General features: G+C 42.8%; 1 protein-coding gene and 1 pseudogene across 1 annotated transcript; both read right to left on the bottom strand.

The window, feature by feature from the left end:
• Positions 1–605: 605 nt before the first annotated feature.
• On the bottom strand, positions 606–3056 carry LOC131367730 (uncharacterized; annotated as a pseudogene).
• A 2134-nt stretch (positions 3057–5190) lies between these two features.
• LOC131367976 (galectin-5-like) lies at positions 5191–12939 on the bottom strand. The gene is made up of 5 exons (XM_058413706.1): positions 6887–12939; positions 6592–6721; positions 5935–6023; positions 5536–5689; positions 5191–5374 (listed from the first exon to the last, which is right to left on the bottom strand). The coding sequence occupies exons 2-5, from the start codon at positions 6691–6693 to the stop codon at positions 5228–5230; spliced, it is 492 nt and encodes a 163-aa protein (XP_058269689.1). The 5' UTR covers positions 6694–6721; positions 6887–12939; the 3' UTR covers positions 5191–5227.
• Between the last annotated feature and the right edge of the window lie 1135 nt (positions 12940–14074).

Here is a 14074-nt window from a genome sequence, read left to right as displayed (position 1 = left end):
CTCCGATGAGGAAAAAGGCGGCGGATGAAAAGACAGTAAAACCACCTGTCTAGAGGCGAGAGCTGACTTGCTCACCTTAGGCACAAAAGCTGGATTAATCTTGAGAGTTACTCGCGAGAAATCCATAGCAAACTGCATACAGGAGTCATGAACCAACAACGCATGCAGTTCACTAACCCATTTCGTTGTTGAAAGAGCCAATAATAAAGCGACCTTCAGTGAAAGGAGCTTTAAATTAACATTATCTATCGGGTCAAAAGGGGGCTTAGAGAGTGCATTAAGGACTACGGACAGATCCTACGGCGGAATCAGCGGCTTTGAAACCCTGCTCAGATGCCGCGCACCTCTCATAAACCTGCATACAAGCGGGTGTTTACCCATAGAAATTCTGTCAATCCCCAAATGGCATGCAGAAATTGCAGCAAGATAAACCTTAATGGTCAAAAAGGCTCTGCCCTTATCCAACAGTTCTTGCAGAAAGCATAGCACCTCTGCCACTGAACAGTGAAAAGGAACAATGTGCTTTTGCGCGCACCATAGCTCAAACACATTCCACTTCCTGTCATATGCAGAGCGCATCGAAGCTGCTCTCGCGTTTTGTATCGTCTCAATCACCCTTGGAGGCAAACCCGTAACACTTAAATTCAACCTCTCACGGGCCAGGCCCAAAGAGCCACTTTGTCCGGGGCCGGGTGAAAAATCTCCCCGTGCGTCTGTGAGAGGAGGTCTCCGCCCACCGGGAGAGGCCAGGGTCGACCGCACAGGAGTTGGATTATCTCCATCAGCCACAATTTCCCTGGCCAGTTCGGAGCAATCAGTATTACTGAGTGACCGCCTTCTCTTACTCTTTTTAGAGTTTGTACGATCAGACTCAGTGGAGGAAACGCGTAAAGCAGCACGTTTGGCCACGGGTGCACCAGAGCATCCACACCCATAGGTGCACCGTCTCTCGCCAGAGAGAAGAATAGAGGGTGATGAGTATTTTCGTGCGAGGACAAGAGATCTACGGCAGCTCGGCCGAACCTCTCCCACAACTGGTCCACTACCTGAGGGTGGAGCCTCCATTCTCAGTACAGAGGAGTCCCTCTGGACAGGAGATCCGCCCCCGTGTTCATTATCCCTAGGACATGAGCCACCCGTAATGAATAAAAATGCTTCATGCCCCACACCATCAGTCGTCGTGCCAGACTGTGGAACTGAGGAGAGCGCGTGCCTCCCTGGCGATTTATATATGCCACCGCTGTTGTGTTGTCTGATCTGACCAGAACGTGGTGATTCTGTAGGAACTGCACAAAATGTTTCAATGCTAGAAACACTGTTAACAGTTCCAGGAAGTTTATGTGAGCATTCTGTAGCGAGACGGGCCATTTCCCTTTCGCTATTCTGCCCTCGCACACAGCACCCCAACCGGTAAGTGACGCATCCGTCGTTATTACTTTCCTCAGAGAAATCGCCCCCAGCGATGTCCCTGACTTGAGAAAAGCGCGACCTCTCCAGTGACGGAGAGCGCGCATGCAGAGCGATGACACTATCACTTTGCGGTTCAGGTGGCGCTTCGGACATAAGCGCTGTGCCGCTACCCAGTACTGAAACTCTCTCATTCGCAGCAGTCCCAGTGGGATGACAGACACTGCCAAGGCCATCAGCCCTAGAAGACGCAAACACAGTCTGAACTGGACCTTTTTTCCTTTCTGAAAAAGGGAAAGACATCCACGAATTGACCTGATCCGCTCTTCTGATAGAAAAGCTTGATACAGGTCTGAGTTCAGTCTGAGACCCAGGTAAATTATTTCCTGAGTGGGCACTAAGCAGCTTTTTGTCTCGTTTATTTTGAAGCCTAAGCCCTTCAAATGAGACATGAGCTGATTCTTATCTATCTCCACATGCCGGCATGACGGAGCACAGATGAGGAGATCATCCAAATAAGCTGACACTCTCAGACCCGCCATTCTCAGCGGTGATAGAGCCACTTCGACACACTTGGTGAACACTCTTGGGGCTACTGACAGCCCGAATGGAACTGTCAAAAATTCGTAGGCTGTGCCCTGGTAGGCAAACCTGAGGAATTTTCTGTGTGCTGGGTAGATACTTATGTGAAAGTAAGCATCCTTCAAATCCACTGATGTAAACCAGTCTCCGGGACGAATAACATTGTATAATGTTTTCACTGTGCGCATTGTGAACTTGTACTTCCTGAGATGTTTGTTGAGGTTCTGCAAATCCAGAATGGGACGGAGACCCCCCCTCTTGGGAATGACAAAGTACCGGGAGTAAAAACCATGTTGGCTGTCCTCCCACGGCACAACCCAAATTGCTCTTTTGTTCATTAAAGAGGTTATTTCTTCCTCTAAAATCTGAGCTGACTCCCCTTCTGCTGCTGACATTAACACACTGTTGAAGAGTGGAGGTTTTACAGCAAACTGCAGATGATAACTCCGTTTTATCGTTGATAAAACCCAAGGGTGTACTGCGCATGCACGCCAACTCTCCGCGTGAGCAGCGAGTGGACCGCTGCAGCTCTTGCTCACTGATAGAGCAACGGCGCCATCCAGCGGCAGAGCATGGTTTGCAGCTCTGATTTGGGTGTTTTTGTGTGTATTTTTGTTTTTATTTTCACACACTTCTGTGCCCTCGGCCCACTGCCTGGATGCACAGGGAATTTTTTTTATTTCTTTCACATGAAACCATTTTTGTAAACGCTCGTCCTCTCTCTTGCATAACCCCGCGGGTGGAGAGGGGAAGAACAACTTGTGGGGCACTGGATGAACTGGTGCCAACTCTCCAACAAGACAACTTTCCCCTGTTAAACATCTGTCCTGAGTCACACCCCGACGCTTCTTCGCTAGTGGGGGGGGGGCAAGACTCCTGTGATGTGTAGAGAGGTGCTACAGAGACTCCGTGAGTGCTGTAGCCCCTCTCCTGATCCACCATTAGACCACAGGTTAGGTTGTCTGCCTCTTTTTTCCCCCTTGAGGGTTAACTGGGTGGTGCTTAGCCGCTGCAGCCACAAACGAGGCCTTACCTCTCGGCTGGGTCTGTTTTGGGCGAACCTCCATCTGCATTGACTGCTGAGGTGGAGGGCGGGGCCTAGGGTTTCTGTACCCTGGATTTCCCCCCTTTGAAGTAGAGGAAAACCCTGGACGCATGGGCTGGGAAGGTCAAGCAGCAGGCTTCCTGGGGAGGCAAGTTTCAAAAGCTTCCCCATCCTTCTTGTGCAGGTCACACTGCTGACGCATATTCATCACTGCAGCCCCAAAAAGGGCTTTCGGCTCCACAGGGGCATCAAGGAAGTCTGCCTTCTCCCTTTCTGACAAACATGTCAATCCCAACCACAGGGCTCTTTCCCCCACCATGGCTAAGCCCATGCTGCGGCCGCAGCTCTGGACTGCTCCCCTAGAGGAGCACAGATTGAGATCTGCAATGACGCAGATTTCTTCCCATAATGCTGAGTCAGGCGACCCAGCATCAATCTGCTGGGGGCATCATCTCCTCCATAAGCATCATCTCCTCGATAAGCTCAGCCTGATACGCTGTAAGTAAAGAGGTGGCATTTAGGGCTCTGACAGCCAGGGCAGAGGAGCGGTAAATTTTTTGAAAAAGAGAAGCAGACAGTCTCTCTGTCCGTCCCGGTAGTGAAGGAGAGGAGGAGGATAGGGCTGCCCGCCGATTAGGGTGGAGGTGACTTGCCACCGATAATTCAACTGGGGGGGGTTGGACATCCCCAACTCCTCCATATTGTAGACATCCAGCCTAGAGAAACCTTTAACAGGCACCCTGTGTGAAAAGGGTTTGTCCCAGAAGCGCTGCATCTCTGCCACGCATGCTGGGACAGCTGGAATCAGCTGCTTGACTGGGGAAGTGCACAATGGCAGCCTCTTCCCATCATATAAATCTCTCTCTGCCCCTTGGCCTTCTTGCTGAGAGTTTAGAGTTTAGCAGCTGCTCTCCGACACATTTCAATGAGGTCCAGCTCCCCTGGCATGGGGGAGGGGGATGCCTCCATGGCACTGCCAGGCCTAGAGGAAAGATTAGGAGGGAGCATAGCATCCTCCTCATCTTCCTCCAAATCTTCCTCTAAAAGGCAAGCAATCGCCTCATCATCTTCCTCCTCCTCCTCGTTTTTCCCCGCCAAAGGGTCTGATTCAAAAAGGGGAGAAAGTTCAGGAGAAATCTCATCCATCAACTCTCCCCAGCTCCGTGCTTGAGGGGCAACCTCCAGCGTTTCCGCGGGAGGCGCAGAAAAACTCGGATCCCCCTTAGTTGTGGCCACGACTTGCACTCGGCGCTCCAAAACCCTTAACGGGAACAGAGAGCAGTGCGGGCAGCATTCGGGATTAGCGAGCGCAGCCTGAGCATGTCTGACTCCCAAACACGCTATGCATAGAGGGTGAGAGTCTTTAGAAGAGATCATAGACCCGCACGCGCACGGTCGAGAGGGATCTTTCCCTTTCGCTGTGCTACCGGATGGGCTCGCAGTCGCCATAACAGAGATGCGAAAACCGGCAGATTAACGAGATCACCACAACGTGCCTCTTGATATCGGGTCTTATAACAATTATTCCGTCGCACCGCTTAACACGAGGGGGAATAATTAAGAGAAAAAATGAGCTTGTGATTGCTCGAAAGGAAAATGAGAACCCGCCTTGACGCGTTGGTCCCCACTTCGGAAAAAAAAGGAGATAAGAAAAACAACAGCAGAAAGAGAAAATATTCACTTCAACAGTGAATATTTCTCCAAAGAAGCAGCCGCGTTCGGCGACGTACCTAAAAATAACGGCTCATCTTTAAACAGTTTAGCGGCCACCCCTTACGAGGATCTGCTGAGGATAGCTTCACTATAGGATCTTCACGGGGAAGAGAACGAGAATGAGGTAGGGACCACTGGCAGCGATATATATGAGGGAGGCGGGACTCCTGCATCACTTTCGTGATTGGTCTGTCAACTGACAGACGTGGTGTAATTGGTGCTTCCAGAATCAGTCACGCCTGAGGCGATTCCCATAGTGAGATACCAAACGAATGTTTGAAAGAGAACCATAACAATAAACTGGATGAAGCCACACCTTTCAAAAATGGCCCAGTGGATTGAAAAACTTTATAAAATGGAATATATGACTGCCCTATTTATTTATTTTATTTTATTTTATTTTTAGCATACTTCTCTGTTTACAGATAAAATTGTGCCAGAGAAAATATCGCACAAAAATATACAATTAAAATTTCTTAGCTAAGCATATAAATCAGTCAAGCTCAGGTCCCCAGACACCTCCAGAACATCAATCTCCCACAGGTTGGTGAAGTGGTGGTTGTAGGTAGTCTCGAGATTACCATTGACAAACACGTTGTACTGCTCAGTAGTGCAGGAAATGATCATCTGAAAGGAATGTGACACAGGTAAATGATATGATCAGATGAGTTAAATTAATTTTCTCTTTAAGTAGAACTATTTATATCAGCCAGCCAAACAAACACAGATATATTTGTCCTCTAAATAAGGTAAAAAATAAACAAAATTCCCTTATAATTAGTACATACTTGGAAGATTTTTCCCTTTTGAAATGGCATTTCTCCAGAGCGCTCCTCTAAGCGCCACTCATTCATTGTTCTGTTATTGCGAACAACCGTGTTCTCATCAAAGCGATTGTAGTGAAAGGCAATCCCATCTTTGTGATGCAAGTTAATCTCGAATCTGGTAACACAAATAACAGACACAATTTAAAAACATATTTTACACAACATTTATACCAAAATCTTCTAGGCCTAAAATGTGGTATGCTGCTCTGCAGGTGGTGCTCTTCCACATAAAATTCTAAAAGTTTAGACTAAATCTGTGGGAAGTCCAGAAAATAGTTGTTTTAGATCAAATCTGGCCTTCTTTCATTTAAGTCAGGCAATGTAATTAATGTAATTAGTAGAAGAATGCCAACATCTGACCTGTAAGGCTCAGGATTAACCAGCCCTTGGATTGAAATGTTTTTTCCAGCCCACAATCCACTACTCATGTTGGTTTTGTATGGCATATGCTAATGATAAAGAAAACAGGACATGGTTATTACAAGCTGATTACTTTAAGATAAAACATAATGTTAACTTATGTGAAGTAAAAGAGATGGAAAAAAGGTGAAAAACATAAATAAGTAAGTAATTTCATATTGACTTCATAAGTACAGGGATAATGTAACTGGTAAGCAACAGAGTAGTTTCAGAAAAAACAGGAAGCTATTGGTTGTGGCCAGAGTTGAAGTAGCGACCTCAGATACAAGCGATCATGAGACAAATGGAAATTCATGTCCCCTACATGTTCATATCAGTCATTTTTTATGATTAAATGAGTTCACTTTCACCATATAGTCTAGAGGCCACAGATATGCAAATAACTATATGTTTTCTACATTACAGAATCAGGTAATTATAGTGTAGTGAATTAGCATGGTAATGCAGAGTGTAGTGTTGCTGCCTCACAGCTTCAGGATCTCTGTTCAGTTATATGGAATCTTTGATGCTGTTCGAACAAAAAAATGTAAAAAAAAAAAAAAAAAAAAAAAATTTGCACAAAACAATCCAATATTAAAAAATGAGCTAAACATTTACATCAGTCAACCTCAGGTCACCAGACACCTCCAGAGCATCAATTTCCCACAGGTTGGTGAAGCGGTGCTTGAAGGTAGTCTCGAGATTACCATTGATAAACATGTTGTACTGCTCAGCAGGAGATGATTATCTGAAAGGAATGTGACACAGGAAAAATGATATGATCGGATGTTTTAAATTAATTTTTACTTTATGTAAAACTATTTGTATAAGCCAGCCAAACAAACACAGATATATTTGTCCTCTAAATAAGGTAAAAAATAAACAAAATTCCCTTATAATTTGCAGTACATACCTGGAAGATTTGTCCCTTTTCAAATGGCATTTCTCCAGAGCGCTCCTCTAAGTGCCACTCATCCAGAAAACCAGAATATCATTGTTTTAGATCAAATCTGGCTTTCTTTCAATCAGGCTTTGCAGGTACTTGGTAACACAGTTTCAGCTCAAAGATAAAAGATAAATATGTAGAAATAAATAAATATTTGCAGAGGCGCAGAATAAGTCTAACGTCTCACCTGGAAGCCTGAGGATTAACCAGCCCTTGAATGTTTTTGCCAGCCCACATTCCACCATACATGGTGGTTCTGTATGGCACACACTAATGATGAAGAATACAAGACATGGTTATTGCAGGCAATCATGAGAGTAAATGAAATTCACATCTTCTATACTTTCATACAGGGGTGTCCAATCTTGTCAGGAATGGGCCGGTGTGGGTGCAGGTTTCCATTCCAACCTAACAGAAGCTACAACTAAGTATAATGCCAAGATCAACTGATTAAACAGGTGGACTCAGGTGTGGCTCCTGTTTGATTGGTGTGAACTCTTGGATGGAAGACCTACATTGCAGCGGTCCAAGCTGGTGCATCCTGAGCTCTCTCTCTGAGCTGCGTCGAACCACAGATTTTGCGCTCTGTGCCACAAAGCACACGGCCCGTGCCATAGGCCGTTCAGTGGCTGCACTAGTTGTAGGGCTGCACAATTATGACAAAAATTATAATTGTCTATTATTCCCTTGAAATTGTAATTGAGATGATTACTTACGATTATCACAATTTACATTAAATGGTGTTTTGAATAGCTTTATACCATTGTTTGAAGCAACTGCATGCATATTTTATAACATATAAATATTTTTTATCTTGGTGACTTTTCTATCCTATTTTTTTGAGGGCGGAATCATCAGAGAGTATCTCCGAGACTTGACTTGAGTAAAACGGTCAGTTACCATATTAGTATTTATAGTGGTGAGAATTCCTTTTTCAGCTGACAGAACAGCCAAATGATTGAGTCTGTTCTGGCACATTGTTCACCTAAGCCATGTATGTATTTTAACTTAAATACTGCATTAGTTGAATAATAGAAAGTCATGACTATAATGTCTTAGTGCTTTTAATTCTTGATTCTTCTCAGCAACTCTTTGCAAACTATCTGATGTTTCTTTATCAGCGCACATGTTCGCAAAATTATCATGACTAGATAGACATGCACAAGTGGATAATCGGGGCGTTGATAAGGACACGCCTACCGACTATTTGGACAATTAAAAGTATTTATTCACCCCTCACAATATAACATGCAATAAACACCCCTTACACATGCAGAATAACATAGTTTTTTTTTTTGTAATTGCAGCTTTGATTACGTAATCATGGCATCTGTAATCGTAATTGCGATTAGAAAATCAATTAATTGTGCAGCCTGGCAGTGTGGAAACTTCTCCCAGGTGTATCTCAGTCAGTCCTAGATACTGTAGGGTAAGGGCACAGGATCCAGTTTGCCACCCGTCCTCTTCCATTTCAGGCAGTGTTGCCCACAATCGTCGGCACACACCAAACTATGTTCCTCCAAGAGGAACTTCTCTCTCTTCTGAGAAAAGGGGCCATAGAACATGTTCCCCTTCCAGATCAAGACTCTGGCTTTTAGAGAAGTCCCAAAAGAGATGGGGCTGCATCCAATTTTGGGCCTGCGAGCTCTGAACTCTGCCCTAACGATGTTCAGATTCAAGATGCTCACTGTGAACTGATCCCATCATAGATCAAGTCCCGAGGACTGGTTTGTGATGATAGACCTCATGGATGCCTATTTTCATATATGTATTTGGCCAGAACACAGGAAGTGTTCTCAGGTTTGCTTACGGGGGTGAAGCTTAGCAGTATCGGGTTCTTACTTTCGGTCTAGCCTTGTCGCCGTGCACTTTTACTAAGTGCATGGATGCTACCCTGGCACTGCTGCATTTGACATCTGTGAACTTAATTTCCTTTATCCAAAATTAATTTACTTACTTTTGGATTCCACTGTGGTGCAGGCATGTCTATCTCCTGCTCAGGTGGCTTCCATACTATTAGCACTGGATGCTATTCGGCTAGAGCACTTTTACAAAGTGCATGGATGCTGCCCTGGCGTCGCTGCACCTTCAGGGCATCTGTGTACTGAATTTCGTGTATGATTGGCTCGTCCTGGCCCAGTCGTAGGCCATGGCAGCTAGTCATTGGGATGCTGTGCTTGCTTATATGAGGCTCTAGGCCTTAGGTTGAACCCAGAGAAGCATGTACTTTCTCCTTCTCAGAGAACCACCTTCTTGGGGGTAATTTTGGATTCCACTGCGGCGCAGGCTCGGTTGGCTTCCATACTGTTAGCAGGGAATGCTATTCAGCTAGACCAAAGCCTCTCTGTCGCTGAGGCACAGAGAGTGCTCGGCCTCACGGTGGCAGCAGCCAATGTTATCCTTTTGGGTCTGATTCACATGAGGCCATTCATCTTCTGGCTCAGAGATGCGGGCTTTCATCCCCATGGGCATCCCCTTGGTGCCATAAGGGTTATGTGCTGCAGGCTTCGTTCCCTTTTTATGTGGTAGACCCTGGTTTCTGACCTTGGGTCCCACTCTAGAGGCGTGTCATCATCGCAACATGCCACCCCAATATTGAAATTATAAACTTTAAATATCACAATTACAAATAAATATAGAAACATTTACAAAGAATAAAGTGACTGTCTTATGCTATAGTAAGCAAAACTATATAAAAATACTTACAGGATTGTAAAATATCTCTTGCTGGTTGTGTGCCATTTTGCAGGAGTTTGTAGGAGTTTGTAGGAGTTTCCAGGAGTTATATATAAAAATCAGTCTACCAGATCATCCTTTTTTAAAGCTTATAAAGAGGAATTTTGTTCATGTGATAATGTTTGGATTTTGTCATTGTTCTGGTGATTTGCTGAAACCAGCCAATTAACAATAACCATTGATCAGTGGGGTTTTTTTATTATATAATGTGAATAGTGCTATCTGTGTATAGATTGTCCATTTAAAATCATATATGCCTCAGTTGTGTTTAATATCCAACAGGAGTGGTCATAAGGAACATGACTGCTCTTAAAGTTGTTCAGAGATAACTGCCACACTCATTATTGGGAGGATGATGTGATAAGGGGAATATAGAAAGAGAAAAAAAAAATAGACCAGGATCCTACACCTCTCAGTTTTGGAGTGTCTGAGTTCTGAAACCTATTGGTGAATGGGATGTAATTGTAATCCATATGGATGACACTAATACTTGAAAAATCGGAACAAAGTACAACCTAAAACGATGCATTACAGTGTGAATGCATGCATGATGTAAATATACTGAGACAATACACTAAAAGATGGAATTAAGACAAAACCAAAAAACTAATGTTCAAATCTAGCCAAAAGGTTGTGTCACTTGAGCCTGTTGTTTCAGTGTAAAGTAAACTCAAAATTGCATGATGTACACTACTCACAAAAAGTTAAGGATATTTGGCTTTCGGGTGAAATTTCAGGATGCACCTAAAATGCACAATAACCTTTACAGGTGAACTTAATTTGACCTTCTCTACACTTTTGAATGCACATGTCCAACTGTTCAGTGTTTCAGTACTTTTTGTATAACTTGCTGTTCTCTAACAAGATGATTAACGGCAAAATTCACAACTGGTGTTTGATCCATGAATCAACCAATAAATTTTCTGATTCAATTAGAATTGGTATTTAAACAGTCCTCTTCATCATGCTGTTCACATTTTGACATCATGAGACCAAGACCACACCTAACTATTGATCAACATTACCTCACCATTGTGAGGCTTCAAACAGGATGTTCTCAGAAGGAAGTGGCCACTGAGATTAGAGTGTCACAGAGTGTCATCAGCAGGTTGCGACACAGATACAGAGAGACTGGAAGTGTCACAGAGAGGCATAGAAGTGTTTTATTGTAATATGTTCTTTGTAAGTCCCAGTGCTCTGTGCAAGCACATTATGGTTGCAGTCTAATACTAATACTAATGCTTTTTTACCCCATGAGCAGGGGGTAAAATGCTTTTTTTTCCCTATCTATCTATCTATCTATCTATCTATCTATCTATCTATCTATCTATCTATCTATCTATCTATCTATCTATCTATCTATCTATCCATACATACATACATACATAATGTGTATAATATGCATATTCTATCATATTTTTAATATTTTTATTACTCTGTTAGCTTTATATTATCTGTTAGCTTTTATTTTATTTATCCCTATCATTTTTTTTTATGTCTATACACTTTAAATTTATTCTATTCTTCTTCTCTTGTAACAGGGACAGTCGTAAAAAAAAAAAGCATTTTACTACATGTCGTACTGTGTATGATTTTGTATGTGATGAATAAAATTTTTTGGCCCTAGCTCTTTTAGATAGAATTCAGCAGTACTGTATTACATGATGTTCTGGGAGCACTGTTGTGTCTTGTGTCTACTCTTTTTCTTTATAACTAAATATAACTTTGGAAAAACAAAGCGGTAGAAATGCTATCACAAAACACTGGAATGGACACCCAACTATTGATCAACAGTACCTCGCCATTGTGAAGCTTCAAACAGGATGTTCTCAGAGGGAAGTGGCCGCTTACTCTAAGAGCTTAGAGTGTCTCAGAGTGTCATCAGCAGGTTGAGACAGAGATACAGAGAGACTGGAAGAGTCAGTGTCCTTTGGCCACATCCCACGTTGATGACCGTTTCATTGTGAACAGTGCCCTGTGGAACTGGATGATAAATGCCACTCAACTCCAGGCACATTTAAGGGAGGTGAGAGGCACCCAAGTGTCACGTCAGACCATTTGAAACCGTTTACATCAGCGTGGGCTGCGTGCTAGATGATCTGCAATGGCACCTGACCACACAGGCACAGGTGTCATCGTCTTGCCTGGGCCAGCTGGACGAGGGACCAGTGGGCCTCAATGCTGTTCTCTGATGAAAATCGATTCACACTGAGCAGAAATGATGGCCGCCAACGATGTTGGAGATGTCAAGGAGAGCGCTATGCATCAGCCACTGTTGTGGTGGTGTTACAGTCTGGGCAGGTGTGTCTACTCAATACAGAATTGCCCGACATCTTGTGAATGGTACAGTGACAAGCCAATACTACCTGAATAACATCATTAATCCAGTCATTGTGCCCCTGCATGAACAACACAGGCCTAATTTCATCTTCATGGACGACAATGCTCCAACTCATCGAGGTTGCATCATTAGGGAACGGCAGCTGGAGGCTGGGGTACGTCAAATGGAGTGGTCTGCACTTTCTCCAGACCTGAATCCCATAGAAAACCTATGAGATCAGCTGAGTTCCCGTGTAGAGTCTTGTAACCCTGCACCCCAGAACCTCAATGACCTGAGGGCCGCCCTTCAGGAAGAGTGGGATGCCATGCCTCAACAGACAAGAAGTCGACTCGTGAACAGCATGAGACATCGTTGTCAAGCTGTAATTGATGGTCAAGGGCACATGACAAATTATTGAGACATTGACATTTTTTGTTGTAGTATACCCACCACTGTTGTTGGCTTTTGTTTCAATAAATTGTTTGAGATGAGGAAATCACCATTGCATGCGTCTACTTAAATGCCCTACTTTCATGATATAATATCACTGTAGCGTGAACTTTTTACATTTTCCATAAATTTAACCCAAACCCACATATCCTTAACTTTTTGTGAGTAGTGTATATTGTACAGCTACACAAACTATGGTAGTTACAAAATCCAGATGTGTAGAAATAAGACAGTTAGGCAGTGTAGCAGGTTCATGAAAGAGGAAACTTTGAGAGTACGCTTGTCTTGCTTTTCAGCTTTTCTATTTTAAATATGCACAAGAGTTCTGTACTCAGCTCTCCTTCTCTGGTTCTCCTCTTCCCTTCTTTTATCCCTGCCACAGCTCACTGCAACAGAGAACAGTCATTAATACAATTTAGCACGTGTGTGATTCTTACCACTCACTTCTCCCTCCATTCTACAAACCAGTGCTAGACCACATCCTTGCTTCAACGAGCAGGCCAAGAAGGTGTTTTTTAATGATATCTGTATTTACATTGTTATGTCCATGTTTTATTGTAATATGTTCTTTGTAAGTCCCAGTGCTCTGTGCAAGCACATTATGGTTGCAGTCTAATACTGCAATATTGCAGTCCCTTTTCATCATACTAATGCTTTTTTACCCCATGAGCCGGGGGTAAAATGCTTTTTTTCCCTATCTATCTATCTATCTATCTATCTATCTATCTATCTATCTATCTATCTATCTATCTATCTATCTATCTATCTATACATAATATGTGTATAATATGTATATTCTATATATTTTTAATATTTTTATTACTCTGTTAGCTTTATATTATCTGTTAGCTTTTATTTTATTTATCCCTATCATTTTTTTTTATGTCTATACACTTTAAATTTATTCTATTCTTCTTCTCTTGTAACAGGGACAGTCGTAAAAAAAAAAAGCATTTTACTACATGTCGTACTGTGTATGATTTGTATGTGATGAATAAAATTTTTTGGCCCTAGCTCTTTTAGATAGAATTCAGCAGTACTGTATTACATGATGTTCTGGGAGCACTGTTGTGTCTTGTGTCTACTCTTTTTCTTTATAACTAAATATAACTTTGGAAAAACAAAGCGGTAGAAATGCTATCACAAAACACTGGAAAAACACAAAGGGAAACACGTTGGTCTGTAAATTTGGGGGAAATTTTTTTTTCAGTCCCACTTTCATTGCATTTCATTCGTTTGTACCTGCCCATAATATTATCTAATTTATAGATTATTTATATCTAATCTAATTTAATTTGTTATATTTCCCAAACTATAAACAAACTAATTTAAACCAGGCAGTTGGATTCAGCTACTTGCCCATTGTAGAGTCATCTGGCTAACAATAAACAGAAAGTGAGCTAATCACCAGAACATGAAAAACCCTAACTCTTTTAGCTGAAGTGATTGTTGAAAGTGAACTGTTTTAGAAATGCCCATTTAAAGTAATTCATTATACATATGCCTGTATAGAGGACGTTTAATAGACACTTTGTTGATTTGGCACTGTCATAGTCCATCTGCACCTTGTCAAGCCACTTCCATATCTGACCAATCACCTCATGGTGCAGACATTAATTATACATCTGCTGTACCATTGAACCTGAAGT

Source organism: Hemibagrus wyckioides, linkage group LG17, assembly GCF_019097595.1.
Source record: "Hemibagrus wyckioides isolate EC202008001 linkage group LG17, SWU_Hwy_1.0, whole genome shotgun sequence".
NCBI classification, from domain to species: Eukaryota; Metazoa; Chordata; class Actinopteri; order Siluriformes; family Bagridae; genus Hemibagrus; species Hemibagrus wyckioides.
This window is presented reverse-complemented; position numbering and strand designations above follow the sequence as displayed.

What these genes read in the sequence shown, in the direction of transcription:
- LOC131367976 (XM_058413706.1), bottom strand. Translation starts at nt 6,693, where the DNA reads ATGTTTATCAATGGTAATCTCGAGACTACCTTCAAGCACCGCTTCACC. An exon ending in GTGACCTGAGGTTGACTGAT is followed by an intron (nt 6,024 to 6,591) that starts GTAAATGTTTAG and finishes CTTTATCATTAG; the next exon opens with CATATGCCATACAAAACCAA. An exon ending in AAAAGGGAAAAATCTTCCAA is followed by an intron (nt 5,375 to 5,535) that starts GTATGTACTAAT and finishes CATTCCTTTCAG; the next exon opens with ATGATCATTTCCTGCACTAC.